At 41.4% G+C, this 27,159-nt stretch overlaps 2 protein-coding genes across 14 annotated transcripts in view; both read left to right on the top strand.

Moving 5' to 3' along the window:
* tjp1a (tight junction protein 1a) overlaps window positions 1-21,907 on the top strand; it is a 104,359-nt gene extending 82,452 nt beyond the window's left edge. For 3 of the 12 annotated variants that reach the window (XM_074666657.1, XM_074666656.1, XM_074666665.1), the window contains 22 exons: window positions 1,670-1,809; window positions 2,254-2,359; window positions 2,588-2,738; window positions 4,582-4,690; window positions 4,774-4,993; window positions 5,874-6,058; window positions 6,476-6,571; window positions 7,189-7,215; window positions 8,773-8,855; window positions 9,185-9,395; window positions 10,032-10,132; window positions 10,221-10,571; window positions 11,482-11,733; window positions 12,940-13,774; window positions 13,902-13,980; window positions 14,110-14,286; window positions 14,378-14,484; window positions 14,594-14,847; window positions 14,976-15,130; window positions 15,231-15,451; window positions 16,389-16,532; window positions 20,121-21,907. In XM_074666657.1, the coding sequence (XP_074522758.1) occupies window positions 1,670-1,809; window positions 2,254-2,359; window positions 2,588-2,738; window positions 4,582-4,690; window positions 4,774-4,993; window positions 5,874-6,058; window positions 6,476-6,571; window positions 7,189-7,215; window positions 8,773-8,855; window positions 9,185-9,395; window positions 10,032-10,132; window positions 10,221-10,571; window positions 11,482-11,733; window positions 12,940-13,774; window positions 13,902-13,980; window positions 14,110-14,286; window positions 14,378-14,484; window positions 14,594-14,847; window positions 14,976-15,130; window positions 15,231-15,451; window positions 16,389-16,532; window positions 20,121-20,215 (4,099 nt within the window). In that variant the 3' untranslated portion in view covers window positions 20,216-21,907. The remainder of the gene's footprint in view (window positions 1-1,669; window positions 1,810-2,253; window positions 2,360-2,587; window positions 2,739-4,581; window positions 4,691-4,773; window positions 4,994-5,873; window positions 6,059-6,475; window positions 6,572-7,188; window positions 7,216-8,772; window positions 8,856-9,184; window positions 9,396-10,031; window positions 10,133-10,220; window positions 10,572-11,481; window positions 11,734-12,939; window positions 13,775-13,901; window positions 13,981-14,109; window positions 14,287-14,377; window positions 14,485-14,593; window positions 14,848-14,975; window positions 15,131-15,230; window positions 15,452-16,388; window positions 16,533-20,120) is intronic. The other 9 variants (XM_074666666.1, XM_074666667.1, XM_074666659.1 and 6 more) reach the window with 7 other exon arrangements.
* A 2,482-nt stretch (window positions 21,908-24,389) lies between these two features.
* The window catches only part of fam189a1 (family with sequence similarity 189 member A1), a 103,708-nt gene continuing 100,938 nt past the window's right edge, over window positions 24,390-27,159 (top strand). The window contains exon 1 of one of the 2 annotated variants that reach the window (XM_074666852.1): window positions 24,390-25,375. In XM_074666852.1, coding sequence (XP_074522953.1) covers window positions 25,118-25,375 — 258 coding nt within the window. In that variant the 5' untranslated portion in view covers window positions 24,390-25,117. The remainder of the gene's footprint in view (window positions 25,376-27,159) is intronic. The other variant, XM_074666853.1, reaches the window with a different exon arrangement.

Raw genomic sequence — 27,159 nt, 5'->3', positions numbered from 1 at the left:
TAAGCGTCATGGTTCAAGCTAAGAATACATATATGTGAGTAATATATTTTTAATTATAGATTTGATCTTAAGACTGTCAGTTATTTGAGTGAAAACCGCTGTTGTTGTTTTTTTGTTTTTTTTCAAAACATTGAAAGTGCATCTTTCTGGCTGTTATGTGAAGTGTTTACAGTTTCTTTTATGAAGTTTTATTAAAATGTAAACAGCTGTAATAAATGAGAGGCCTGTTTGCATTGTTTGTTGATGTCCCTGCAGCTTCTTGCGTTTTTTGCCCAAGCTGCAAGAATGTGTAAGAGAGGGAATTGAACAAAAGCTTCTGTCAAATGGTGTTTGTCAGTGTGAACCCTTTTTTAGAACCGTTCTGCAGCAAAGAACAGCAGATTTAGGCCACAACTCTCTTTCTCACCCCTCTCTTTCTGGTCCTCGCTTTTATTTTGTTTGACTCTCCTTTTCTCTCTATCTCACACTCTCTTCACCATTCATCTTTTACATCCCCTTTCTCTCTCACAAACACACAGACGCTCTGTCCCATTCTCACTCTCATTACAATTCTTTTATTTATTCTCTTGCTGCAGCTCTCATTTACCCCTCTCCCCTCATAACAAACTCCCATACAGTTCTCTCTGCCGACATAAGAAATGGCACAGATCGGACTCCTGTGTTAAACTGAACTGTAGTGAGCACTGCTGGGTGGATTCAGAGCGGGGAAAGGCTCGGCCGTTGTGAAAAAAATAATGAAAAAGCTGCATGGTCAACCGGTTTAACCCAAGGGATGAGTCATATGTATGTCGATGTTCATTGTGTGTGTTTGCATTCTTTACCGTGTTTCATTGTTTGAATATGGGTGACTGCACTCTTCGTGTATTTCCTCAGAGCTTGAGCAAAGTAAAAGAATGGACATAGTAAAATTTGCCTGGCCTGGTCTGGGTGGCAAAGCCTGCACCTTCACATTCTTCTTGGAAAGCTCTGAAAACAGCTCAAGTACTGTGCCAGCAGGTGGTCATGTGACCACATTGGAATTCAGGCATTGTTTTAAGCAGCAGAGCTCTTTCTAGTCTGTTAGACTTGGCCTTCTAGACTCAAACACACAGTTTTCTCTTGTTTATTTTATCCAGGTCAAACAAGAATGCAGACTATAAAGTATCCCAGCTCAGAGGTTTATGTTAGAGGAACCTTTTTTCTTTTTGGCCTGTGGGCTTTCAAAGGAGAGGTTACTCAATAAAATGGAAGTTTTACTTCACAGGAAAAATGGGATTGTGCAATGAAACACAAGCTAGCATTTCTACCTCTAGTTTAAGTGTTTGTGCTTGATTGTTAATGTGGTGTACCATTGATACAACTGACTTTTTGACAAAAAACAACCTCTTTTTTTTAAAGGAATATTTATTTCTTCAGCTGCTTCCGATGCATGCTTTGTCCACATGTCCTTGTCATTTAATATCAGTCCTTGCTTTTTATTTTGGGTTCATTTGGGTGTCTTTATTTTTTGGTGATGTCAGATGAGGACAAAATGATGTGAAAACTTATTCAAGACATGTTATCATTCTTAAATATTAAAATGTGCAAAGACTTTTCAGTAGTTTATAAAACATATTAATTCAAATATTCATAGCATAGGCAGTGCACTGATACTGTGTTGAACTGAATATGTCATTTCTGTTTATTTCAGCCATCGGAGCAGAGATGAGGAGCGCATATCTAAACCTGGTGCCATGTCCACACCAGTCAAAAGCTCAGATGATGGTGTCTTGTCACAGGCCAGCGACCAGGCCAGCTCCAGAGATGACAAACTGTTACCTCCGCTGCCTGGTACAGAAACCTCAGCCAGTCAACTTTTAGCAGACAATACCGTTACAATTAAGTGATGTGAATTTGGCATCAGGATGCAGAATTAGAAAATAAAAATGACTTCATGAATGTCAGTCAGTCGGTTTGTCAGGGATTCACTTTTTCACATTCAAACATTACTGTGTACCAGCTAACAGCCCAGGGTGTCCCTTATTGTGTGAAACCTAATTAATAAATTCTTGTTTTGAGGTTATTATTGATTGCAAATATTTTTCTGTTATACTATCAGTGACAAGAATAAATGTGTACGTTACTGAACAAACACTTGTTACACAGTCTGACAAGGATAAGTTGATGCTTTCACTTTTATAGTTAGTTTTACTGTTTTGTTTGCTGATGTGTTTTTCTGTAATGTGTGTATATTTGAGATTAAGAGTGTTGTTTCCTTTGCTCTCTTTGTGACAGAACCAAAGCCAGTTTATGCACAACCTGGTCAGCCTGACGTTGACCTGCCTGTTAGCCCCTCAGATGCCCCTGTACCCAGCGCTGCGCATGATGACAGCATCCTCAGGTAAATATCTTCCTACATGTACCAGGTGCAGATAATATTCGTGAGCTCCTGTCCCTGCTGTATGCTTTGAAACCAGCTCAGGTGAGGGCAGGGATTGTGGTCAGTGTTTGTTTGTCATCTCTGTTGCACCACACTGTGCTTGTGTTCCTTACAGTGATTGTGTTTGTAGGATCTTGATTTGCTGACCTTTTTGCTAGATTTGACCTGTCTACCTCTGTTTGTCTGCAGGCCCAGTATGAAGCTGGTCAAGTTCAAGAAGGGAGAGAGTGTGGGTCTGCGGTTAGCAGGAGGGAACGATGTGGGGATTTTTGTGGCCGGGGTTCTCGAGGACAGTCCTGCAGCCAAGGAGGGGCTGGAGGAGGGAGACCAGATTCTCAGGGTATGTTTCACCAGGTCCAAGATGTGTGCATATACTGTACATGACAGATATGTCTACAAAGTAGAGCATTAAAAAGACATGAGTGAAAATGAAAATGAAGGAGTTTTACGTGTGTTGGAAACAAGGAATGGAAATTGAACTGTGGCTAAAAACAGAAGCTGAGATAAGAATATCTTAGTTGGGTTTCACAGCTGAAGTGGACTATTTATAGCTGAGGCTGTCCTTTCTTTGCACCGTCAGTCAAAATGCTCCAAGAAAAAATGTCCTCAGGCAGCACCATCATTTATCAAATATGCCAGCCTTGGTTGAAAAATGGGCATCGGTAGGAGAGAAAGCTGCTGCATAGAAAACCCAGGGCTATGCAAATCTTTCTTTGTCCAGAATTCTTACACAGACTTGAACTTTTGCACTCCACAATGTGTTGGTTATGTGTTTATTGCAGTCACATAAATCCCCCGAGCCAAAGTTTTTGCATATGTTTTGCAGTGTTTTCCTGGTATTTTAGCAGCCTTTGAAGATGATTTCAACTTTTTGTTTTCTGTGTGTCTATATTCAAGTTATTGTATCCAGAAAGTTCAGTTTTGCACATGTCACATGTGGGAAGAACATCTGGTGTTGTTGTGAAGTTATTCCTTCAGTAGCAGCCCACACTAACTTAGATAACCAGAGGTGAAACTGTGCAAACTCCTGACCACAACAGTTTTATTTCTATGTAAAAAGATCTTGGGAATACAGCACAATGTATCCGTCAGTCTGTGAGTCATCCCGGGCTCGGCCTCCAGTCAAAACTCCCCTTGTTTCCAATGTGAAGACACAATAGAGGACGTTCTTGCACTCTGACCTTGGAACAGTTGAGTGTCTGTTTTACTGAACACTAGAGTAACATTGTTGTTGGGATGATGGTAACCCTCTTGATGTCAGTGTTGGATCCATTGTGACATGATTGTTCACCAGCCAAGGATTACACCTGCTATGTTTAGTGCTGCGTCTGTGCAGCTTTGTGCTCTGTGTAAAAGAAGCTAAAAACTAACACACACACACACACACACACACACACACACACACACACACACACACACACACACACACACACACACACACACACACACACACACACACACATACACCCATGATTTTTCCTGTGACAGTAAAATTTATGGACTTCATTGATCTGATAAACCAAGCCATCCATTACCCCATCTCCTCCTCTAAATGAATATACTCTGTCTTGTGTTCCTCCTGCTCCCCATCATATATCTCTCGTGTTATTGATGCTTGTGTGTTTTTCTCTGCTGTGAAAACACACCTAAGACTTCCAGGACATTGTTTTCAGTCTTCAGAAGGTTTCCCTTTGGTCATGGTGTGCTGGTTGAGATAAAGACGTCAAGCACTCCTGTTTCTGGGAAGGATAAAGGTGTCTTTCTTAGATTCAGTGATTGAGCCCATGTGTTCCCAGTTCCCCTGCTGCCCCTGTAGCAGAGTCAATAAACAGACATTATTTTGTTTGGGAAAGAAGCTGGAGACTAGAAGGAGGCTGCACATTAAAAGGGAAATAGATCGCTCTGCTCCTGTTTAGGAAAACCATCTCTTTCACTATGATTTTTCTTATTCTGTAAGACATAAGAGAGGGTGTTCCCTGTTTTTCTAATCAAGAAAGTGCAGAGAACATGAGGTTATTTTTTAGTTCAGTGCCTTGATATTCAATAATTAAACATGAGAGTTAAAAAATGGTTTGTGTAAAAAGTTAGCCAACAATAATTCCAGATTGAAACTTGATATACTTTATGAGAATCCGGTAGACCACCAGTTGAACTTCTCTGCATCCTCTCTTCTGCATTTGTAGGTGAACAATGTGGACTTTGCAAACATCATCAGGGAGGAGGCTGTGCTGTTCCTGCTGGATCTCCCGAGAGGCGAAGAAGTTACTATTTTAGCCCAGAAGAAGAAGGATGGTGAGTGATAGCAGTATAAGGCACAGTGTAAACAAGCACACTTAAAATCACAGCTGTACTCACCTGCTTTTTCTTTTCTATAGTGTATCGGAGGATAGTGGAATCAGACGTGGGTGACTCCTTCTACATTCGGACACATTTTGAATATGAAAAGGAGTCACCCTACGGGCTGAGCTTTAATAAGGGTGAGGTGTTCCGTGTTGTCGACACGCTCTACAACGGCAAGTTAGGCTCCTGGTTGGCTATCCGTATCGGCAAGAACCATCAGGAAGTGGAAAGGGGCATCATCCCTAACAAGAACAGGTAAAAGAAGTTTCAGGTCACACCTTTAATACCTGTGCAGCTCGTTCGAGCACTTTATGAATGAAAGAGGGTGGAGATACAGGAATAAATGCTGTGTGCTTTATCTGAGAGTACTGAGGAAAGACTACTCTTTAGTCTGTATTTCACACATCATCAACTTTTTATGCACATTTCTGTGATATTCTGAGAAGTCTTCCTAAAGTAGGGCATATTTAATACATCCCATGTGTTTGGTGGAGTGTTTTATAAGGATCTACTGTGTGGGGTTTATGAGGACTTGGAGAAGACTGTGTGTTGGACCATATGTAGTACAGATCTCTACAGCCTTCAGTAGCCTCTAGCAGTGTTAACACAGAGATTCCTCACTGTCCTGTTGACAAGAAGACAGCTTTCCTCCTGCTCCATCACATACATTAAAAATAGGGAAATGCATCCCAGCTCCTTGGCCAAGATAAATTGCCTCCTCAGATTGTCCTGTAAAACACTCAACTTAATAATCACTCTCGGGATTGAACAATATTTTTCATAAGCAAGGATCAAAGAGAGACTGTTATTATTTAAAGCCACCAGGAATGAGTTGTTCCCCTGGAGGCCCACTGACTTGCTCACTGACTGGCTTACTTCGTTCTGTGTCTTGTTTTCCAGGTATTTTAGAGCATTGGTAGGGGTTTTATTAAATACAGTATGTCAAACAGATGCTGGGATTATTTGCATTTATGAAACTTATGGTTTGCAAAGCTGTAGAAATGGTAGAAAGAGTATCATTTCATTTATTTGTCATAGCAAGGTAAGCCAAATGCCACCCACCTGAAGTGTCTAAGATCAGCTTCACACAGCAGTTCTCACGTCTGAAAAGCTGACACAAGCCTTCTCTGTCCAGGGCTGAGCAGCTCTCCAGCGTGCAGTACACCCTCCCCAAAACACCAGGAGGCGACAGAGCAGACTTCTGGAGGTTCAGAGGATTGCGAAGCTCCAAGAGGAATTTGCGGAAGAGCAGGGAGGACCTGTCTGCCCAACCAGTTCAGACCAAGTTCCCCGCTTATGAGAGGGTGGTGCTGAGGGAAGGTAGGTGGACTTATGTGGCAACACAAACAGCAATAACCTGGACAACTTTGCTTTAATATTCACACAGCGTGACAAAGTACAAAGCAGGGACATGATTTGACAGTTTTTCCCACATTTGGGAGTGAAATGTTGTAATGTAACATTTTGTTAACATTTAATTAAAGCAAACAGCCTGATGAAGTTGCAACGACAGCATATATTGTTAGTTTCGAAAGTATTGTAGTACACTGGCTGCTTTTCATCACTTAACTCCTCTGTATATTATTGGTGTTCAGGTTAGAATAAGCTGTCCCTTTTTGCGTTAAATAACTTAATTGTAAAGAAAAAAAATTGTATGACGTGATTAAATATTTGGTCTTTGAGCGCTGCGTAATGCTAACGTTTTTCTGTCATCTCCATGGTCTTGTTCTGGTACAGCTGGGTTCCTGAGACCTGTGGTTATTTTTGGGCCAATAGCAGATGTGGGTAGAGAGAAACTGGCCAGGGAGGAGCCTGATATTTTTGAACTAGCAAGTAAGTACCCATCTGTTTTAATGTTCCATCTCTGTGTCATGTCCAACAGGAGCCCAGCCTCTTTTACACATTGTACATATTAAAAGCAGAGGTCCGTTGAACCTTTCAGCATCCCCTGAATATTCACATAACTAGCTTTAGTTCATAGTCTAGCAAGCAGCCATTATTCCTTGGATGCTGAACAAATCCTTTTAAATATATTTTTCTTTTAGATGTTTATTTATGGAGTCCTGCTCATCTCTTCAATAAAGCTATCACCACTTTAACTACTGCTACTTTTAAATATGTCGGCTTTATTTTTATAAGTCAGTAATTTCCTCTGTTTGTTTACAACCCTTCTCTTCCAATTTCTCTGTTTATATTTCTGTTTTCCGAGCAGAGTTACATGCTCCTTTTATCTTGGCCCTCTTCCACTGCCTCGTACTTCTTAGTACTTCAAGCCTCTTTAGTGTGTGTTTTTATTTTAACACCCGGTATTGAATTCCAATGACTTTAAGTGCACACGCCAGTGCAGCCACATATTTTCATTACACACCCATAGAAAAGAAGTGTTTCCAATCGATGATGTTTACTTGCATAACTCCAGTACTGTTTGTGTAAATGTGTTTTCATTTCAGAAACACAGCAACAACAAGGAGGGGAAAGTATGTTACTTAGTGTATCAACTTTATAACTGTTTTTTGGCAGATACTGTGAAAGATAGTGGTTTTTGGCTATCTGAACCTTAAATGTGCAATCGATGTGTATTGGGGAATAGCACTTGATGAATGAATTCACATTTGCCATTGAAATTGGCAAAGACAATTATTTGAGCACATTCAGAAGCTGTATGTATTATTAAGACAGTTAACAATAAATTCAGACTTATTTCTGCCCGCCCTTGATTGACTAAAGGGTCTGGATTTTGATTTATTTCTGGATTTACAGATTAATTCAGTGGTATTCCCCTATTAATGGCAGGTTGCATCGTGTAGAAAGATAAATGCAAGGCAGCATGTGGAGCTGTGCAGTTAATTTGCCATAAAGGCTGAGATGTAGAAGTTTCTGTTTCACAATGCTATGATTGAGGTTTATAACAGCGTCTAATTGTCTGAGACAGTTGTGGTTATGTGGGGTTTAGAAAGTTGATGACTGCTACAGATTTCAGTCAAATAATAAAATAGTCATTGATTTAATTTAATAAAAATAACAGTGGCTAATCTCCTCAGTCAGCTGAAAACTAACCTTTTACACTTGTTCAAATCTTAAAATATTTCACTAAAAGTTTGCAGTATGTCATTCTAACACAGCTAAATGTTAACAGATACTAGATTACTTACTGTTTTACCTTTAAATGTAAACAACATGGGTCATATGGAGGGATTCGCTCTGAAGCCACCCTAAACTTATTGCACACAATGCAAAGCCATCACTGCTTTGTTTCAGAGTGGGTCTGGTTAACTTTTCATAATACAATGAAGCCCTGAATTTTGTATAAACAGAGACAGCACTGAATCCCCAACATTAAATTTTTTAGACTGCTGCTGCATACGCTTGAATTTTGACTTGTTGCATGGCTATAATTATCTGCTCCTAAAATGTTTTTGAGTAGTTTATAGATGAGTTATTTTTTAGCTCATATTAGGATGCTAGACATTCAGCCTTGTCATATGATGGTTCATTTTAGTTACCCCAACACTGAACACCCTTGTGAGATGACTATCCTCTGTCGTGTTTCTAGGCAGAAAACCATTGCTTATCTTTATGTGAATCATAAACCCCCTCCGCACATCCTTCCTTAAATCCCTCAGGCTTATGATGACACTGTATTCTCATTGATGCCAAATGATGCCATTCTCTTGTTTGTGCAGATTCCATGTCTGTTTCTCACATAACACATTTTTTGCACCGAAATGTACAACCTCACTGCTAAATGCACGCACACATTCATTTTACACTGAATTTGGTTCCTAAATCTACCCAAATTATCTGATGACTACTGCATGAATTGGCTGCTGTCCTCATCTTGCCTTTACTATCTAGCTGTTGTAATAAACGTACACTTGTCTTCTTCTATATGGAGATCATTACTCTATATTTAACTGCTCTATTTATGGGAGTCGACAACTGCACGCTGCAAGGATGTCTAATTGGGGCACTGCTTGTGTTTGTTGTCGTCTCGTGCTGATGTGGTGCAGTAACCCGAGTTGTTTGTCTTCCAGAGAGTGAACCCAGGGATGCAGGAACTGATCAGAAAAGCTCCGGCATTATTCGACTGCACACCATCAAACAGATCATTGATCGGGTGAGAAAAGCTAGATTTGCACTCAGGTTGAAGAAAGGGTAACAACATGGACATCTCCTGACTGATTTGTTATTGTAATAAAAAGATGGCAGCAAGCCACTGTGTTGTAAACAGCTCACTGCTGCCACCTGGTGTGCTGGGATCCGCAGTGCTGTTAGGTCTGGTTTTGAGTCTTGCAACACAGAACTGTGAATGAAATGCTATGATGCATCCAGGCAAGCTTTTACATTCATCTAAGATGTCAGCATGAAGAAAATACTCTGTGTTACAAAAATATCTCACAATAAGAAATTCAAAGCTTTGATTTAAAATATTTTCTCTGAATCTAGGACAAACATGCAGTGCTGGACATCACCCCTAACGCAGTGGACCGTCTGAACTATGCTCAGTGGTATCCAATTGTGGTGTTCCTCAACCCAGACACCAAGCAGGGCGTCAAGACCATGAGGACACGCCTCTGCCCTGAGTCCAGGAAGAGCGCCAGAAAGCTCTATGAACGAGCGCTCAAACTAAGGAAGAACAACCACCACCTCTTCACCAGTGAGTCCACAGGGAAAGAGGGTGGAAGGGAAGGGTAGATGAATGCTTCGGTCAGAATCTCTGCTTTTTCAGCACAAACAGTGACATGTGAGCCCTCCGAGGTCCTTTTCTCATAAAGCAGTCTCCTCAATGAGGCTGTGAGAACCACAGCTCAGGAGCTTTGTCAGAATTAAAATCTGCTCAGCAGTACAGTTTGTGGAGCAATTTTTTTAGATTTATAGTAACAAATTATTTTGTATTAATAAATTATTTTGTATCAAACTTTTACATACAACATGGAGAACTTATATGTTCATTAGTTTGCATGATAGAAAAAAATGTGGAAAGTTATAGCGCAAAAAGCATGAGGCCTCAAAACTGCTTTGTCTTCTTCTACTTGAGACCGATAGAAAGCTGTTCCCAAATCTTGGGTATAGTTAATTTGTAGATTTTATCTAGGAAAATTTAATCTTTGTGCCTCACCTGTTTTTGTGGCTTCTCTTCTTTATATTTGAGCAGCACTTATTGTTTTTCCCATGTCCAGAAGGAACTCCAAGTTATGATGTTTGCGCTTGAATCTTGATTTATCCATTGTTGGTACCTGTCTTATTGGGTGGATATTTTTTTATCCTCTTCTGTCCTCTTTTGTGTATTCAGCAACCATTAACTTGAATAACATGAATGATGGTTGGTTTGGAGCGCTGAAAGAGATAATCCAGCAGCAGCAGAACCAGCTGGTGTGGGTTTCAGAGGGCAAGGTAAGCCAAACACCCTAACACACTCCACTCCGTGCTCTGAAAGTGCTCAGCTTGAACACTTTACCATGCTTTACATTTTGTTCTCCAGGCTGATGGGGCAGCTGAGGATGATCTGGACATCCATGATGACCGCCTTTCCTACCTGTCGGCACCAGGCAGTGAGTATTCCATGTACAGCACCGACAGCCGCCACACCTCTGACTACGAGGATACGGACACGGAGGGTGGGGCCTACACCGACCAGGAGCTGGACGAGACACTGAATGATGATGTGGGTCCACCCACCGAGCCAGCCATCACCCGCTCCTCTGAGCCTGTGCGTGAGGATCCACCCGTCATCCAGGAGCCACCCGGCTATGCTGCCTACCAGCACACGGTGCAGCCAGACCCCCTGAACCGCATCGACCCGGCAGGATTCAAGGCACCAGCGCCGCAGCAGGTAGCGTTTCTGAGAGCTGCACGTCTTCCCTGTTGTCTGGAGGACGTGGTGTGCGTTAGAAGGGTTTTCTGGAAGCGCTATTGAGAGCACTTTCTCATTTTTGGCAGTTAATCTTTCTCCTCTACCAAACAGTATCAATGGTAAAGTAAAACCTTTTGTGGTCAGGTACTTATCGCAATACAGTATATAAATATTCTCAGTATAAAATATAAATCTATATTTATTATAATCCATCGATTTGCCTTATGTGTTTGTTGATCGATGTTTTCTGAGTGTGTTTTTTATTTTTAAAAACTAGAACAACCTGAGAAGTGTTATTGTTACTCTTGAACTCTGTATTATCACAAGCTGTCTTATTGGTGTGACTGTTGCTGATGTCACTGGGTAAAGAAACTTATGTTGTCTTAAGTGTCTGTACCAGTACTCTACTACTCACCTATGTGCACTTCCTACCTTTGTTTCACCTGTGATTGGGACTTTGATGATACAACACAGATAGTATTATTTGCATGTTTGAAATGCCAGTGTTATCCAGTGTACCTGTGAAATGTATTTATCAAATCCGATTGGCTGTTGTTATTCCCCAATCTAAACATTTGTGGTCTAATGATGTGTTACTGAACATAAAGGGGAAAAAACTACTGTATTGTAACCATAGTATTAAAACAAATTAGTATCCTCTAACTCGAAAACTTGTCCTGCTACTAATTCCTAACTCTCACACGCCATTGTTTGACCTACAGCTATTGTTAGCTGTAGAGGTGGGCGATTGATTGTTTAAATCCTTGTAAGCTGTAGGCGCAAGTGAAGAGCAAACTGTTGTTGACGGCTGTCGAGGAAGTAGCACTTGTAGGTACTGCACCATCCCGTGTCAGTGCCTGTTATTAAACATTTCTGAACCACTTCACAGAAAGCAGAGGCCGCTGCCGTCCCTAGCACCCCCCAGCAGCCTGAGCCCCTGGCTGAAACAGTGCCCCATGCTGGCGACGTTACTGTAAAAACTGTAGGGGGTCTGAGCCCTGACGAGGCTCCTGCAACTCCCCAAAGGCAGCCAAGCCCCAACCCGGAGGCTGGCTCCCTTAGGAGACCCACCCCTGAGCTAGCCCCTCAGAGCGTCACGCCAGAACCTCTACAGTCTGGACCGGCCAGTTCAGAACCAAAGGTATCCATCTGACCGTCACCGGATTCTCCGTGAGCCGGCCCAGCTCAGTTTGGTCTGACCTGGCTGACCTGTGCTGCTGCTGCTGCCTGTCTACCTACCTACCTCCTGCTGCCACGCTTCTCTCTCTGTCCTTCCGCCCTGCATGTCTGCTGACCACAGTGCTGCCCAGAGGAGACAGAGATGTGTGCGTGTGTGTGTGCGTGTGTGCGTGTGTGTGTGTGTGTGTGTGTGTGTATGCTTGTGTGTGTGCTACGGTGTGAACAAATGCTGGTAAACAACAGTGAGCTTGGATGTAGTGGCTGTGATGGGATGCCTTCATGTAGAGGAGCTGAGGAAACACTGCACCTCTCACTGTTGCTTATCTTCTTTGCATGGCTGTACATGTTTGCCTCATTCTCTGTTAACCTCTCGACCTAAATCTGTTTATTGATTTTTTTTTCATTATTATTTATTTGTGCAGAAGAATTGAACACTTTCTTGTAAAAGCAGCCATTAATTTTCCACCTGTTATCATTTAGATGCTGCCCTGCCTTCTAAATGAAGTCAGGCTACTTAAACAGATCAGTTCTTCAGATTTGGATGGACAGTTAATGGTTTCTTCTCAAATATGATTACAAATTTGTTTTCTCTTTTTTTCTGTAAAATAAGTATGTGCTTGTAAAGTAAAACATTTTTTGATGTTTAAGTTGCTTTTATAACAACAAGACAATGGGAGACATTTTCCCTTGTAGCTACAGCATGGACAACCAAAAATAACTCTAAAGTTATGAACTGATGGTCCACATGTAGTTGACATAAATATTCTTGTAACAATACTTTGATTTGGCCTATAAACAAGACAAATGCCTCCCGCTGTGTTGTTGTACATTTTTATCAACTCTGTTGTTCTTTATTAATTTAATTTTAGTGTTAAATTTCAAGTTACAGTGGTATATTGTGTTTCCTTTAAGCTGCAGTGGGTGTTTGGCTGTGCTGTTTTTTCTGTTACAACTTTTATATTATCTGACCAGTAACTCCTCCCTCTCAGTTTCTCTATTTCAGGTCTTTCTTCTCGTTTCTTCTCTGCAATTAATTTCACAAACCTGTTTTAATATTCTCCTTTTCCAAGCTTTAACTGATTTTTGTATGTCCAGTCTTTAGTATCACAGGTTTTATGTTTGTATAGCCGTTAACCTTGTTCTTTGTTCTTTTTTATTTGTTTGGTAGATGTTTCAGAAGGATCCATACAGCACAGAAAACACGGGAAGGATTGGACACAGCATGAAGCCTGTGGCCTACAACCCCCAGCAGGGATACCACCCTGAGCAGCCATACAGAGATTACGACCATCCACCCAGTCGGTATGATGTCAGCAGCAGTGGAGTCAGCAGCGGAGGTGGTTATGCTGAACCAAAGTACCGAAACTATGACTCTAACCCGCCCTTCGAGAACAGCGTGCCTCACTACGACCAGCAACAGTGGAACCCTTACAGCCAACCACTCTCTACTGCCAACTCCCAGAGCTACGATCCCAGACTGCCATATGGTGACGGCCCCGACTCCCAGTACACCCCTCCTCTCCGCTATGACGAGCCCCCGCCTCCACATGGATTTGATGGGCGACCTCGCTACGGTAAACCAACAGGTCCAGGGCCTGTCCGCTATGATGACCCCCCACCTCCTGCTCCAGGATCTGACATGCACTATAACCAGGATTCTCATCAGAACACGTACCCCGCGGCTGCCCGCTCCCCCGACCCTGCTGCTCAGCGGCCTACCTATAACCAGGGACCAACACAGCCACAGAAGAGCTACAAACCTCAGCAGTATGACCATATTCCTGTGAACTCCGAAACCAGCCCCACACCACCTCCCAAAGAGGCTCCCTCACCTTCTCCTGCGGATGCTCCAAAGCCTGTTCCAGCCAGAAATGAGCCAAGCGAGGATGACCCGGCCATGAGGCCGCAATCAGTCCTGACCAGGGTCAAAATGTTTGAGAACAAACGCTCCGTGTCTGTGGATCGAGCCAGAGATGCAGCAGAGTCATCAGGGAATAGGGCAAGTACTTTGTCTACTTATACAGTACATTAATCTTGTAATGGTGTTCTTATCTCCTCAATAAATTAAATATGAAGGAGAAATTTACACATTTTACCCTCCTAACAAGGTTTATTTACCTCTACAGGCAGCAGATTTGCCATTGAAATCAGGAGGAGTCATCCCTAAAGCAAATTCCCTTAGCAACCTGGATCAAGAGAAGACTTTTAGGTAAGACTTTGCTTTTAGCCTCAGATCATCCCTTTTTGATAAAGTATCAACAATTTGTGTTTGGCAGTTAATTTTTATGCCCTCTGATTCTCAAGCTCAGCTCTCACCATCTTGACTGTTTTCTCACAGAGCTCCAGGGCCCCAGAAACCTGTGTCTAATGTAGCTGATGACATTGTGCGCTCCAACCACTACGACCCCGATGAGGATGAGGACTACTACAGGAAACAGCTATCTTACTTTGACAAGCTCCAAGCTGGTCCCAACAAACCGCAGCCACAAGCACAAACAACCCACAATTACCCCAGGTAACATTTATCTGCTGTTTTTGTGTGTGCACCTTGGTTGCTTCTGGTGTGAATCTCAGAACTGATTTTTATTTTTTGTCTCGTGGTATAGGACGGAGTCGCTAGACAAACCAGCCCCAGTGGAGAAAAAGTATGAACCAGTTCCCCAGGTGACACCTTCTCTGCCACCAGCTACACTGCCCAAACCTGCACCTGAAGGTAACGGTTATTCTTCCAGTGTGATCAAGGGAATATACATCTGTGCACATGAAAACTCAGTGTAAAACACTGTGGGCAACTTTGACTGACCTCCGTGTTTCTCCCACAGCCAAGCCTCCTGCACGAGAAGACACTGTCCAGACCAACTTCCTGCCTCACAAGAGTTTCCCTGAGAAGTCTCCAGTTAACGGCACAAGTGAACAGCCTCCGAAAACTAGCGCTGGGGCTCCACCAGCATCCAGCTACAACCGCTATGCACCCAAACCTTACACAACGTCTGCCAAGCCTTTTGCGCGCATGTTTGACAGTCCTAAATTCAACCACAACCTTCTTCCCAATGACAAGGTGGACGTTGCTCCCAAGGTTAGTAGATTTGATGTTTCTGGTTGCACATTCTAACAGAAACATTTCCAGAACTTCTAACGGGAGAAATTTCCATAGCCTTTGTTTGATTGGGCTAATAACACCAAACCTTCTGATGTTTGCAACAGGGCCGTAGCTCCAGCCCAGTGAAGTCTGTGATCCCCCCACAGCCCCAAAACACAGACCACGACAGCGGTGTGGACACTTTCACACGCACCATGGACAACCGCTCTAAACACCAGCACAATAACATTAACGCTGTCCCCAAGGCCATCCCAGTGAGGTAAAAAAAAAAAAAAAACACAAATCACACTCAGACTGCGACAAATCTAAAGTTTTGTGAAGAGCATGTAAGTGTGACAGTTTTGGTATCTGTCTTCTAGCCCCAGTGCCCTGGATGATGACGAGGATGAAGATGAGGGCCACACAGTGGTTGCAACAGCTCGAGGTATCTTCAATGCTAATGGTGGCGTGCTGAGCTCTATTGAGACGGGCGTCAGCATCATTATTCCACAGGGAGCCATTCCTGAGGGTGTGGAGCAAGAGATCTACTTCAAGGTCTGCAGGGACAACAGCATCCTGCCACCACTCGACAAGGAGAAAGGTAACTTATTAAAGTTGGATTCTCATTTAGAGAGATTATTTGTTTATTAACAGTGCTGGATGCACGCAACTTGGGTGCAGAAGCATTGCGGAGTATAAAGGTTTGTCAACGGACGTGGCGGAGTTAACCACCAAAAAACACATTTTTAAACTAAATATCATCACTGTGACGGACGGTAAACCGCTCCCAGGTTTATGAAATAGCAGTGAGTGGATAGAAGAGCTCAGCAGGTGTACAGATATTAGGTGGACAGACGTTTTTAGCTGAGAAATCTGGTGTGTACCCAGAGAGCAATTTAAGCACACAACTGTCACTCTGTGCTCATGACTGCATTATCCGTGGACACTTACCAGACTGTAACATACCAGGACGTAAATGTGTTTCAATAAATCAGAAACCCTCCCAGACCAAAAAAGCACACAAACTGCTGAGTCTGAGACCAGGTTCATAATTAAAGAACCAGAAAACTATGTCCAGAGTTAATTATTTGCCCACAGACATCACTGGTGTTTCAGTGTAAAGTGTGACCCTGTTAACTGGTGGCTCTCGGCTGTTAATCACTGATACTGTCGGCTGAAAGTCACCAGTTAGCATGGTGGCTATTAACTCCAAAACACCGGTTGCTCTGCAAAGGTAAAAACTTGATAGATAATGCCTATGTTGTATTGTATCGTTTCTAAAAACTGACCACAGAACAACCATACATTTTTTGCTGATAACAGGTTGAATTTAGGGCGCATCTTTATGATGACGTAGGCTGATAATCCCTCTTTAGTTTACCAGATTTCAGGAAGGTATCATGCTTGATGATAATTTTGTTTTAGCTCGTAGCTTGATTAATCACTGACTCTGCAAAATTACTGTCATAAAATAAACTGTCATATAACTGGCATAGAAACTGAATATTTGCTGCTCTCTATTTTGTTTTGTGTTGCAGGGGAGACTCTGCTCAGCCCTCTGGTGATGTGTGGACCTCATGGCCTCAAGTTTTTGAAGCCTGTGGAGCTGCGCTTACCTCACTGTGCGTCTATGACCCCTGATGGTTGGTCTTTTGCTCTAAAATCCTCCGACTCCTCGTCGGGTATGCTGTGCTCTCTGTTCTTCTGGGGTCGTTTGGGCTGGCTGTGTGAAAATTTGAGGGTTGTGGGTCACTTTTAATCAGATCTTTCCCCTAGTTTGATTGCTCCTAATTAAAAAAAAATCAATTGAAAAAAATTTACATTTACAGATGTGTGACCACCATTTGCGAGAGAATCACTCTGGGGGAGAAACCTGTCTTTTTTCATGATTATGGTTTTGATTGGTTCATTTTCATCATTTGTTTGGTTAACTCTCACATTCACTCACTGTATCACTGTTTTTGTTTTTACTTGGTGTGTAAATCAAAATTTCTCCTCATCTTTCTGACACGCTTTAATTGCAGTTTGTATTTCTTTATTTTCACCTCTAAATCACTTTTAATGAGTTTTTCTGATTTCATCTAACATCCATGCACCAGATGCTTGGCTGCTCAACTCTTTAATTTCATGACATAGACTTGTAGTGCATGCTGCTCTGCTCTATAAATTTTCTCACATAGCCACCCAAATCCTGACCTGAAGAACAGCTTTTTATTGAAGCTGCTCCTGCAGAGTGGAACGCTGTCCTAACCAACGATGTTTGCTACCATCCTGCAGAAAGTGACAGCTTGCTAGCATGTCAAAATATTACTCTCTAAACTATCTTTTGTCTCCCTAAATGCCCTGTATGTCTTGAAGAAGTGTCCTTAACGCTCGACCAGTATTTTGTTAAGTTTGGCCTCTTCAAAGAGGATGATAGATGAAACTTGCAAAGCTCCCTCTGGCTGCAGATGATCCAGTTATTAATAATTTAGTCACCATTTGTACTTTCTTGGTCCAGGAAACTAAACACTGATTTCTGTATTTGAGATGTAATTTTTAGAGGAACGACAGAAAGTAATAACAGCAAACTATAAAAGAACAGATCCTTTAAAAAATGTCAAAGTACAGCCACAAACAGACACTAGGGGATAGTGTTTGTAAAATCTCAGCTGCACTGGATTTAGGGCACAAATGAGATAAAGAGAGAACACTGCACTTATTTCGTCAATAGAAATCAAATCTTAGGGAAAATGTTATTGGATTGTCTGCTCTTTATTCTAACTGTGCAAAAATCTAACATAATAGAAAAATCTTACTCTGAATTTGAACTCCTGCCAAGATTTTTTTTTAAATCTGAGAAAGAAGCTGCTTTTCTTGAAGCGATCTTTCTCACACCCCCTCTTCAAAGACAGTGGTAATTTTGGCAGTGGTCAGGATTAGCAGTTAATTAGCCTCATTTTAAGGATGAGACTTGCAGGGCTGAATGAGTAGGGAGCTCACTCCGTTGTCCGGCTGAATTGTGGGAGGATTATCAGGCTGTGTTGTAATCCTCTTATTGTAAAGCAAGGCCACTCTCTGGCCTCCGCCTCCTTTCCCCTCTGTGGTTTTCCTCTAACTCTGCTTCTCTGCCTCTCCTTTTACTCCTACACATAGTTTGCTGTATTGTGTTACTTGTCTTCTGTGTTGTGAAGGTGATTACATTAAGTCATACTTTGAAACTAGATCACTGTGGTGCAGTTAAACACTGTGAAAGAGCTGATTTCTGCTTTTGTAGAAAGGAATTTGAGTTGAAAACAAAATGAAACTAATCATTGAGTTGTTTGAGGCTTTGCCAAAGAGGTTTTAGAGGACTTTCTGACCTCTACTGGAGCTGTAGTGCTATGGTTTGATAAGAGGGCTCCTGATCTTGTTTAGATTTGTGCTCTGTTTACTCGTATACCAGGTAACTTACAGCATGTAAAAAAAAGTTGGTTCCAAAAATCAAGCAACACTGAATTTTGAAAGCTCCTCAAGTTTTTATTTAGGATAAACACATCAGGAGATATGTAATGAGAAATGTCTGAACCATTTTTACCCTGTCTTATGTCAAACATATTTAAAAAGCCAAACTAGAAAAGCACTCAGAGAGCGCAGACCTCCGCCAAGCATATTGTGATTGTCACGCAACACTTTATTGTTATACTCCTAACAACTGTCTGCTACAGTTTGGTGTTAGCTGCAAGTTTGTACAATAATTTGTTACCTGACAGTGTTGAAAATTATGATGACCCAGTACATATTTCATATTCTCTATTTTAGTATCCAGAATATTGCCAGGATCTGGATCATAGTTTCACATCCGTCAGATATTATCGTGACCTTGTCTTGTATTGTTTTGCAAAGCAATCCGACCATTTATTGTGAAGTTATATACACATATAAATGAAACGACCCTATCTCACAATGATACAGAATCCTTTAAAAAAGTGCTGGATCCAGATGGTGATCCGGATCACCACCAATATTTAATCACTTCTTCCTTATCCCATTTTGAACGTTTCCTAAAAATGTCATCAAGATCCATTCATTACTTTTTGGGTTATGTTGTTCACAGACAAACAGACAAACTCTCCCAAAAACACAACCTCCTTGAGAGATGTAATAAACAGATTTTTTGTCTTTGTAACCAGTCTGAATAATCTCCCTCTGCTCTGAAGACTGAGGGAAATATACACCTGTAAAGAACAGACCTCAGGGAAAACAGGGGCTTCAATTTATTCTTAGACTGACATTAAACAGCACTTTTTGGACTGTTTGTGTGAAAGAACAAGATAAATGTTGAAGGCTAAAAGGAAGCATTTGAAGGCTGCCTGGCAGTGGCTTGTTTTGGGTTTACCTTGAGGCAGCATCACTTGCTTGCTCATGCAAAAAGCCCCCGAAGCGCCAAGCTGAAAAAGTGTCCTTGTTCAAGTTTTGTTGTAATGTGGCTCCTCTAAAAGGGACTCAAGCCTCAGGGTAGATCGTGTTAGACTCAAGGCCACAGTGTTTACCTCTACCTGTGCGTGATGACTTCCTCTTGGCCAACTGAAGCTCATGAGTGATGTCATCACAATCATTGTCTCTGCTGCAGCCTTGTCTTTGTATTATTAGGCTCACTTTTGAATAACCATCAATATTTGGACATTAAATTAAGGTTCTAAGCAGATGTTGATTTGCTTATGCTTAGACATGAAATGTTAACAAAGATAGTAAGTGTCGGGTTTGAAAAAATGAACCGTTACAACAGAAGGTAATTGTCTCTGAGTGTTTGGCTGCGGATTGACAGGAGGCTGTATTTATGCTGCCACGTGATCACTTAGCCATAGACCATGGACCTCTGTTGCTCTGGCTCTGCTAGTTGTATGATTGATGACCACATTGCCCCTCTTGGCTCAGATCTCGATGTTTATAATTGCAATTATATTCAGACCTCCCAGTGACTTGAGGTCTAATTTGCAGTCAACAAGAGGCCGGGGACATTCAATAAAAATATAACATTGGTTTTACTGGCCTGTTGCGTGATTATGCTTGGATAAAAGCCATAAAAACCATGTGATACTCGACAATATAGCTTTAAAAAACAAACAACAATCAACTCCTGTTGTTGGGGCTGCTTTGGAATTACGAGTAGTTCATTTATGTGTTGTACAGTACACTTTACAATGTCAAGAAGGTGTTGGATGGTGTTGAAATGCAAAAAAGCTCGAAGTCTGGTAATAAAAAACAGCTGTTCTCACTCACTAACCCCCTCCCCGTCTGTCTGTCTGCAGGTGACCCAAAAAGCTGGCAGAACAAGTCTCTCCCTGGAGACCCCAACTACCTGGTGGGAGCCAACTGTGTCTCTGTGCTCATTGACCACTTTTAAGACAGAGCAGCAGGTGTTACTGAATGTGGAATTATGTCAGGTTGAAATGAAGATGATGGACACACACACACGCACGCACACACACACAGACACACACACACACACACACACACACACACACACACACACACACACACACACACACACACACACACACACAGATGCACTCCGAACACATGTACACGCCACATTGTGGAGTATGAAGACCCAGTCAGTGCTGTTTACTGCACCCACGGATGAAGGCGAGACATTGATGAAGGTTACAAGCTGTTCTTTGAACTCTTCCCCCTCATGTAGAAGTTGTGACGTGAAATGAAACCAATAATGCATGCAACGCCCCATGCCACTAAGGATCGACACTATATATCATAAGGCAATGTTAAATGTTGTTTTTACATGAATATAGATGGTTGGATGGCCTTTGAGGCAGCGTAGAAGGCTTCAAAAATATGTGTGGGTATATTTATGCTATATATGCATACAGTGTATATATAGTAGTATAGAGAAGATCTACTAAAAACTGAACTCATGAAGTCAACCACCAGTCAACATCTTGTTAATTTGAAGTTCAAGTGACTTGAAACAAACATGTTTTCCACATTTTAATGAAGGCTTGAGAAAGACACAAGGTGATCATGTTTGCAGGAACCCTTTGAAGGAGTCAGAAGCTGGATATGAACCCAAGCAGCACACTTTTAGAAACGTTCTTCTTCCATTCCTTCCTTTTTATTCTTCCTTTTTTCCAGAAGTGATATCTTGTAGCTTACTTTCTTACTGAGACTCTCCTTCCAGCCTGAGGGAGATCTATGCATGTTCTTTACTCAGGTGCTCAGTTTCTTCCTCACATATCTCTCCTCTTCCTCTCCCTCTCTTGCTCTTTTGGTGCAGTCTTGCACTCAAACACAAATAAGCAGTGATGCCTTATCTGCAGATTATTCACTTTTCATTACAAAGATAAAATAAGTTATGATAAATTATGGTATAATGTCATTGTTTTGCCATTTCTTTGTGAACCCACTGTATAAATGAACTTGGGTTTAGCACACAGTAACAGTTGATAAAGGATAACAAAGGTATGCTCTTCTTTTATCTGCTATGCATTACTTAAAAAGAAAACCGAGAAAAGAAGCAGCTGTAAATAAAGCTAGCATATTGCCTTGTTTCTTTTGTTTGTAAATGAACTTTTTGTATGTCTTTCTTTTTTGTATAAAACTTAGAGAAAACATGTTTTAAAAAGTGGAAGAAAGTGACCGTGGTTATCTTTGTATTCTGGATATACCCTCAAGCCTGGGGAACTTGTAACCTGACATTAATACATCACACCTTTTCTACCGATAAATTCACATCATGTTGAAGTCACAAAAAAAAGGTCTTTTTATGGCGCTTTAAGGACGAGGGATGCGCGCAGGCTGAAACACATTTAAAACATGTTCTTTTGAAAGGGTGTGCTCTCAAAGTGTCCCCCTCACTGATTTGTGATACTGGATGCTGTATTGTGTGCCCTTAAATGTATTTTTGTACTAATAGACAATATATTATGTATGGCACACCAGTACCATTTTCTTTTTTTTTTTTTAGATATAACACGGCTTTAATTGGATATTAGCTCTTCACGTGTGGCTGACTTTTTTTTCTGCAACACAATTTTAAGTATACCACTGTATTAATAAATAAAATCATTTTTAAAGTAAAGGGTGTGAGAAGGTTTTGTTTTTTCTTTCTCAAGCTGTTTTTCTTGGTCTTTTTCCTAAACGATCTACTCACACAAACTTATTTTAGATCAGTAAGTTGTGAATCATGTATTACAGCTAGGGGGAGCAGGTGAGCTGCAAATAATACTGAAATACTGAGTTACATCCATATTAGCTGATAATTAAAGTGGACTCATAACACCTCGGTGGTTCTGTGTGATTAGTTTTACGCCCTGATGACACTGACAGTCTTCATGTTGTAAAAATCACCTTGATGAGAGAAGAGTAGAAAAAACGCAAGGATTAAAGGATAGTTGTTTAGTTATTCTTTATTCTTTATTTTGGTTCTCTTGCAAAACATGAAACAATTCACAGAGATTAAAATGTAGTTTCAAAATTTCAGAAACGATCCTGATACTACTGATGAAGATAATGTATTTTCAAAGAGGATGGAGATAACTAGTCTTCCACTGAGAGGTCCCAGGATGACTTGCAAGCCCACAGGTAATAAAATTTTAAAAAGTAAAAAAAGGGGAATTCTTTCATACTTGAGTTTCCTACCTGTATATTAAGACTTTAACCTCTTTGAACCTCCAAATGTTATTTAAATGTAGCACTGAGAAAGAAAAATCTCTGTTTGAATAAATTGCTTTCATCTTGTGTCCATCACTCATGAGCAGGAGGGTTGGAGGAGGCCAGACAGGCCCTGAACCAGACAGTCCCAGCCCTGTCAGAACATTTTAATGATCATTATTATTTAACTACTTTATTTGCATTTCTTAAGTGAAAGCTGTGTGATGCCAGCAGCAGGCTGGTACTACTTCTGTTCTCACAATGCATTTTAAAATCCTTCAGCACCGTAGTAAAAGGGTATTGAAAGAACCATTCTGCCAGGGTAAACATAAAAAACAATGAGATTTGGCCTAAATGGAAAAAAATGTAAATGAAATCCAACTGTCCAAATTTTAAGTCGGAGTGAGAAAGTCATTACCTTGACAAAAAAAGTCAAAATGTTCTAACAATATTTTCTTTTTTATCATCAAAAAAACCCCAAAAATTATTAATAATCAAATATAAGAAACAGGTGAGTTAATCAATAATATTTGAGGATTTTGATTGAATGATTTTGTGTCTGAAAAATGAAAAAAGACCAATCAATTATATTATTCATTTGGTGATAATAGTCATATTCATTAAAACAAAAACAAAATTTTGAGATAGTAAGTCGTTTCTATGAGAAAAAAAAAAAAAAAAGAAATAATCATAAGACAGAATTTCCAAATTCTGAGAGTCAGTCTTGAAATAAAGTCAGATTTATGAGATTAAAGTCCAAATGATGAGATAAGAAGGCATGATTATAAGAAAGTAGATGTGTGGAATTCAGCATTTGTGATTTCATGTCATTAATGCAAAGTCTACTTATTCTATTAAAATGGCAAAATGGGTTTCCGCAAGTAACAACCCCAAACACATCTGAATTTCTCTCCTATGGGCAACATGGGATGGTGGAAAAAGATCCACCTTCAGAAATGTTGTTGATGAATATCAATATAAATACTAAATATGGTTTTATAAAACTTAAATGAGTTGATTGCTGGAGAATGCAAGAGACCACAGAAACACGTACAACCCCAACAGATGATCAATCATAAAAATGTGCCTGCTGGATGATTGATTTCTAAGGAGTTTGAGTTAACTGGCTGACATGGGAAAGGTCTGCTTCTGTTTTTAAAAAAAGACAAAGAAAAGGAGCTACAGTGGAGGCTACAATGTCAGGTTGCCAACATGATGCTTGATGCCAAATTGCTGGATGGAGTTGCACAAGCACGTCTGAAAAAAGTGTTGCCAAAAATCCAAGATTGTTTGGATTATGAAGACAAAAACGAAAAAGACAGTCGGACCAAGCAGTATGAATACCGTAAATTAGATTAAACCTAAACTGCTCCTGCTGATATTAATGACTTTGTTTACCATGAGGTAACATAAAATACTTTCACTCAGTGGCCAGATGGTGGAGCTGTTGGTGCTGTGCTCATATAAAGTGCCAAAATTCTCAATGCTAAAACTGCATAATGTAATTATTTGGTAACATTGTGCAACATTTCTGATTTTTAAAGCTCATAATGTGTATCTATACCTGTCCTCAATGAATCACATCCTAGATCATAAAGGACTGGTGACAGGGACTCAAGGGCTTTGCAGGGGATTGTGAAGACTGGAATCAACATAGCTGAACTTAACCCTGACTCTTCCTGAGAGATCTTCTTGTAATTATGATTAAATTAAAAATAATGACAGAAGACTCAGCCTGCAGCTGCCTTGCAACACGAAGCTTATCTCAAAAAATGTGTGCTTCTCTTACAAATAAGCCTCATTAAGTCCTTCACCACGTTTCCATCCAATGCTACATCACCAGCAGCGGTGACAAATCATACGCAGGTTTGCAGCCCACCTCCCCTCCTCCACTCTCGTAGTAAAACACGCTCCGTTCCGCGCAGCGCGTCGCCATGCAGACGCGCGGAGTGGCACATCTCCAGCAGGCCTACGCAGTGTGCATCTCCTGTCCTGGCTGTTAGATCTGCTGTCGTCTCTGAAAGCACGGTTTGTGCCTCACGCAGGAGTAACGCAGCTCACTCTCAGTTGCGGATTTCTAGGACGGGAATCTTCAGCGCGATTTCAACTGGTCCCACGTTTTTCTTTCCCTTTTCTCCCTTGCTTGCGTATCTTTTTCTTTAATAAACATCCTTTCTCATCTCTCGCTGTGAGTTGTTGGAGAGCCCGCAGAGGCGAGCAGGACAGCATGGCAATGGTGCAAGGCTTGCTGACGGCAGGATGATGCGTTTTCCTTTATTTCCCCTTTTCGCGCTTTGACTTTGGAGGAATGGGCTCTTTGTCGGAGCTTTCACTTTTTTCGCACATTTGGACTTGAACATATACCATTCTTTCTGTGTCTTTCTGTGTTATGGGCAGCATCTTGTGCCTGCTGGTTCAGCTCTCACCTTCCTCCTCTCATCCCCCTCCGCAGCGCGTGTCTAATTGGAGCGACTGAAAGCATCTTAATTGAAGGGAATCACCCACGTCGGACACAGACCTCTCACCACGCTTAAAAGACAAACAGCTCACGGCAGCTCACCCACAGACTCTGCTCTTTGTGGATGTGTTGTTCTCTCACAGGTGCTGCTGTGTTTGTCGGTTGTACCTTTCAGTGACAATGCCGGTGCACGCGCTGCCCCGCGGTGGCGGTGTTGGCAGCAGCAGCCTCGGCGGCCCGGGGTCCCTGAGCCCGGCGTCGTTGTCCCGCAGCCTGTCCCGGCTCAGGGAGTACCGGACCCGGACTCGGATCATGCTGGCTCTTGGAGTCTCTCAGATGGTCCTGGGGAGTCTCATTCTGGCCGTCAGCTTTGCAGCTCTGGCTCTCACTACATCTCCCAGAGTCCGTCACTCCTGTCCTTTCTGGGCTGGCTTCTCTGTGAGTACAAGGCTGAATGATGATTTATTAAGACAGCATGGTAATATGATTGGATGATTATGTATTTATAGCTTTATAATATGCTTCACTCCAGAGGTTTCACTGGAACTGAATTGTTTACAGTGACTGACTCCTAGAATATGACAACTTTTTCAGTGTATTAAGGATTTTAAAGGATTCTGTCATTATTTAAGTTCAGATTTTTTTTTTCTGGTTGTTTTTTTTTTCAATTGGTATTTAAATGCTCAACCAGTCTCAGGCAATTAGTGAGGATGGCAACACACAAAAACACATGCATATGGTAATATCCACCCACAGAGTAGGCTACACTGTGCTCCTTTTCTGTGGGATGTGTTTTGAACAAACATCTTTAAGATGTTGTTGTTTCTTCATGTGGAATTTTCATGGTTGTTTCTGTAAATATTCATGAATGCACATTTCCCTGATTTTTCTGCCAGAGACGACTCAAAGTCCATTAATTATAGAGGCAGCAGGGCAGAGTGCAGGGGTGAGGGGAGGTCTGTGGCATGGGGGGCCATCTGTGTGTTTGTGTGTGTGTGAGAAAGAGAGTATGTGTGTTGGTGCCTGTATGAGTAGGAGTGTATGGTTACAGGGGAAATAGTGAGTAACCACAGGGATCAAAGAGGTGAAAGGTCAGTGCACATTCAGGGTTCATTTCTGGAGCTTATCTCGACATCATCAGGCCTCTCAGGCTGCTGCACTGCAGCTTACCTGCGGTTAGCAGCCATCTGTGTGGCCTGATAAAAAAAAAAAAACAGTGTACATAGTGAGATAGTATTTTTCATCTTGTCATGTTCATTACCAAGCTCACATGGACCCAGAATGACCATACATTGAGCGTAATCAGTTTAACATTTTCCAGAAAAATATCTTTAATATGTGGTCACATAACAAATCTCCAAAGTCTAAATCTTCCTCAGTCTTAGCAAGCATTGTTTAAAGTAGTATATTTTTCAGAATTCACAATTCTTCTCCTGACTGTTGACAGTGTGCCTGTCTCTGGATTTGAGTCAACATAACAAAAACCTGGAAAAAAAGAAATGCATGAATCATTCAGAGTAAAGGCCTCACTCATGCAACTTCCCCATGTCAGTGATATATATTATATAAAATTCAAAGCAAGGCAAGTTTAGAGGAGTGAAAAGAGACAGTAAAGGTAGATTATGTATGGGTGGCTATAGAGCCGAGTCAGATGCTACATACAAGTCTCACAGTGATGTTGAACCCCAGATAATGTTGTGGAGTCCAGTTCTCCATCTGGAGACTTAAGTGGAGGGAGAGTTTTGCCCTCAAGCAATCAGACAGTGGGAGTCTCTTTTTGTAAATCACAGGCTGAAAAACTGCTGAACACACTGTCAAGTCCTGACATAACGATCAAGTCTTCTGTGTTAAACAGCCTTAAAGACAGATATACCTAGCATACAGATATATTCAGCACTCTGGAACCTGAAGTCAGACTGTACCTTCAGACTTTAATGTCAACATGTAGCAGAGAAGCATACCTGGTCATTTGAAAGATATCTGAGCTGATTTTATCTGAAATGGTGTCCTTCAGCTTCAGGAATTCAGTTAACAAATCACCAGACTGTGGAGGAGACAGCTGTTTGCAGTTCTAAGCTACACAAGGCCAATAAAAGCTGGCTTTGTGTAGCTTCAGTCATAAACAAGCCTTCTTGTGTAAGGTCAGTGTGTTGCATGTTCAGGTAAACTTGTATCTTGGATATCTGCTTGAATGCTTTAATGCACTGTGTTTATGTTCAGGT

This window comes from Halichoeres trimaculatus, unplaced genomic scaffold (genome assembly GCF_033239565.1).
Source record: "Halichoeres trimaculatus isolate MK-OKI-2021-1 unplaced genomic scaffold, fHalTri1.1 fHalTri1_scaffold_3, whole genome shotgun sequence".
Lineage (NCBI taxonomy): Eukaryota > Metazoa > Chordata > Actinopteri > Labriformes > Labridae > Halichoeres > Halichoeres trimaculatus.
This window is presented reverse-complemented; position numbering and strand designations above follow the sequence as displayed.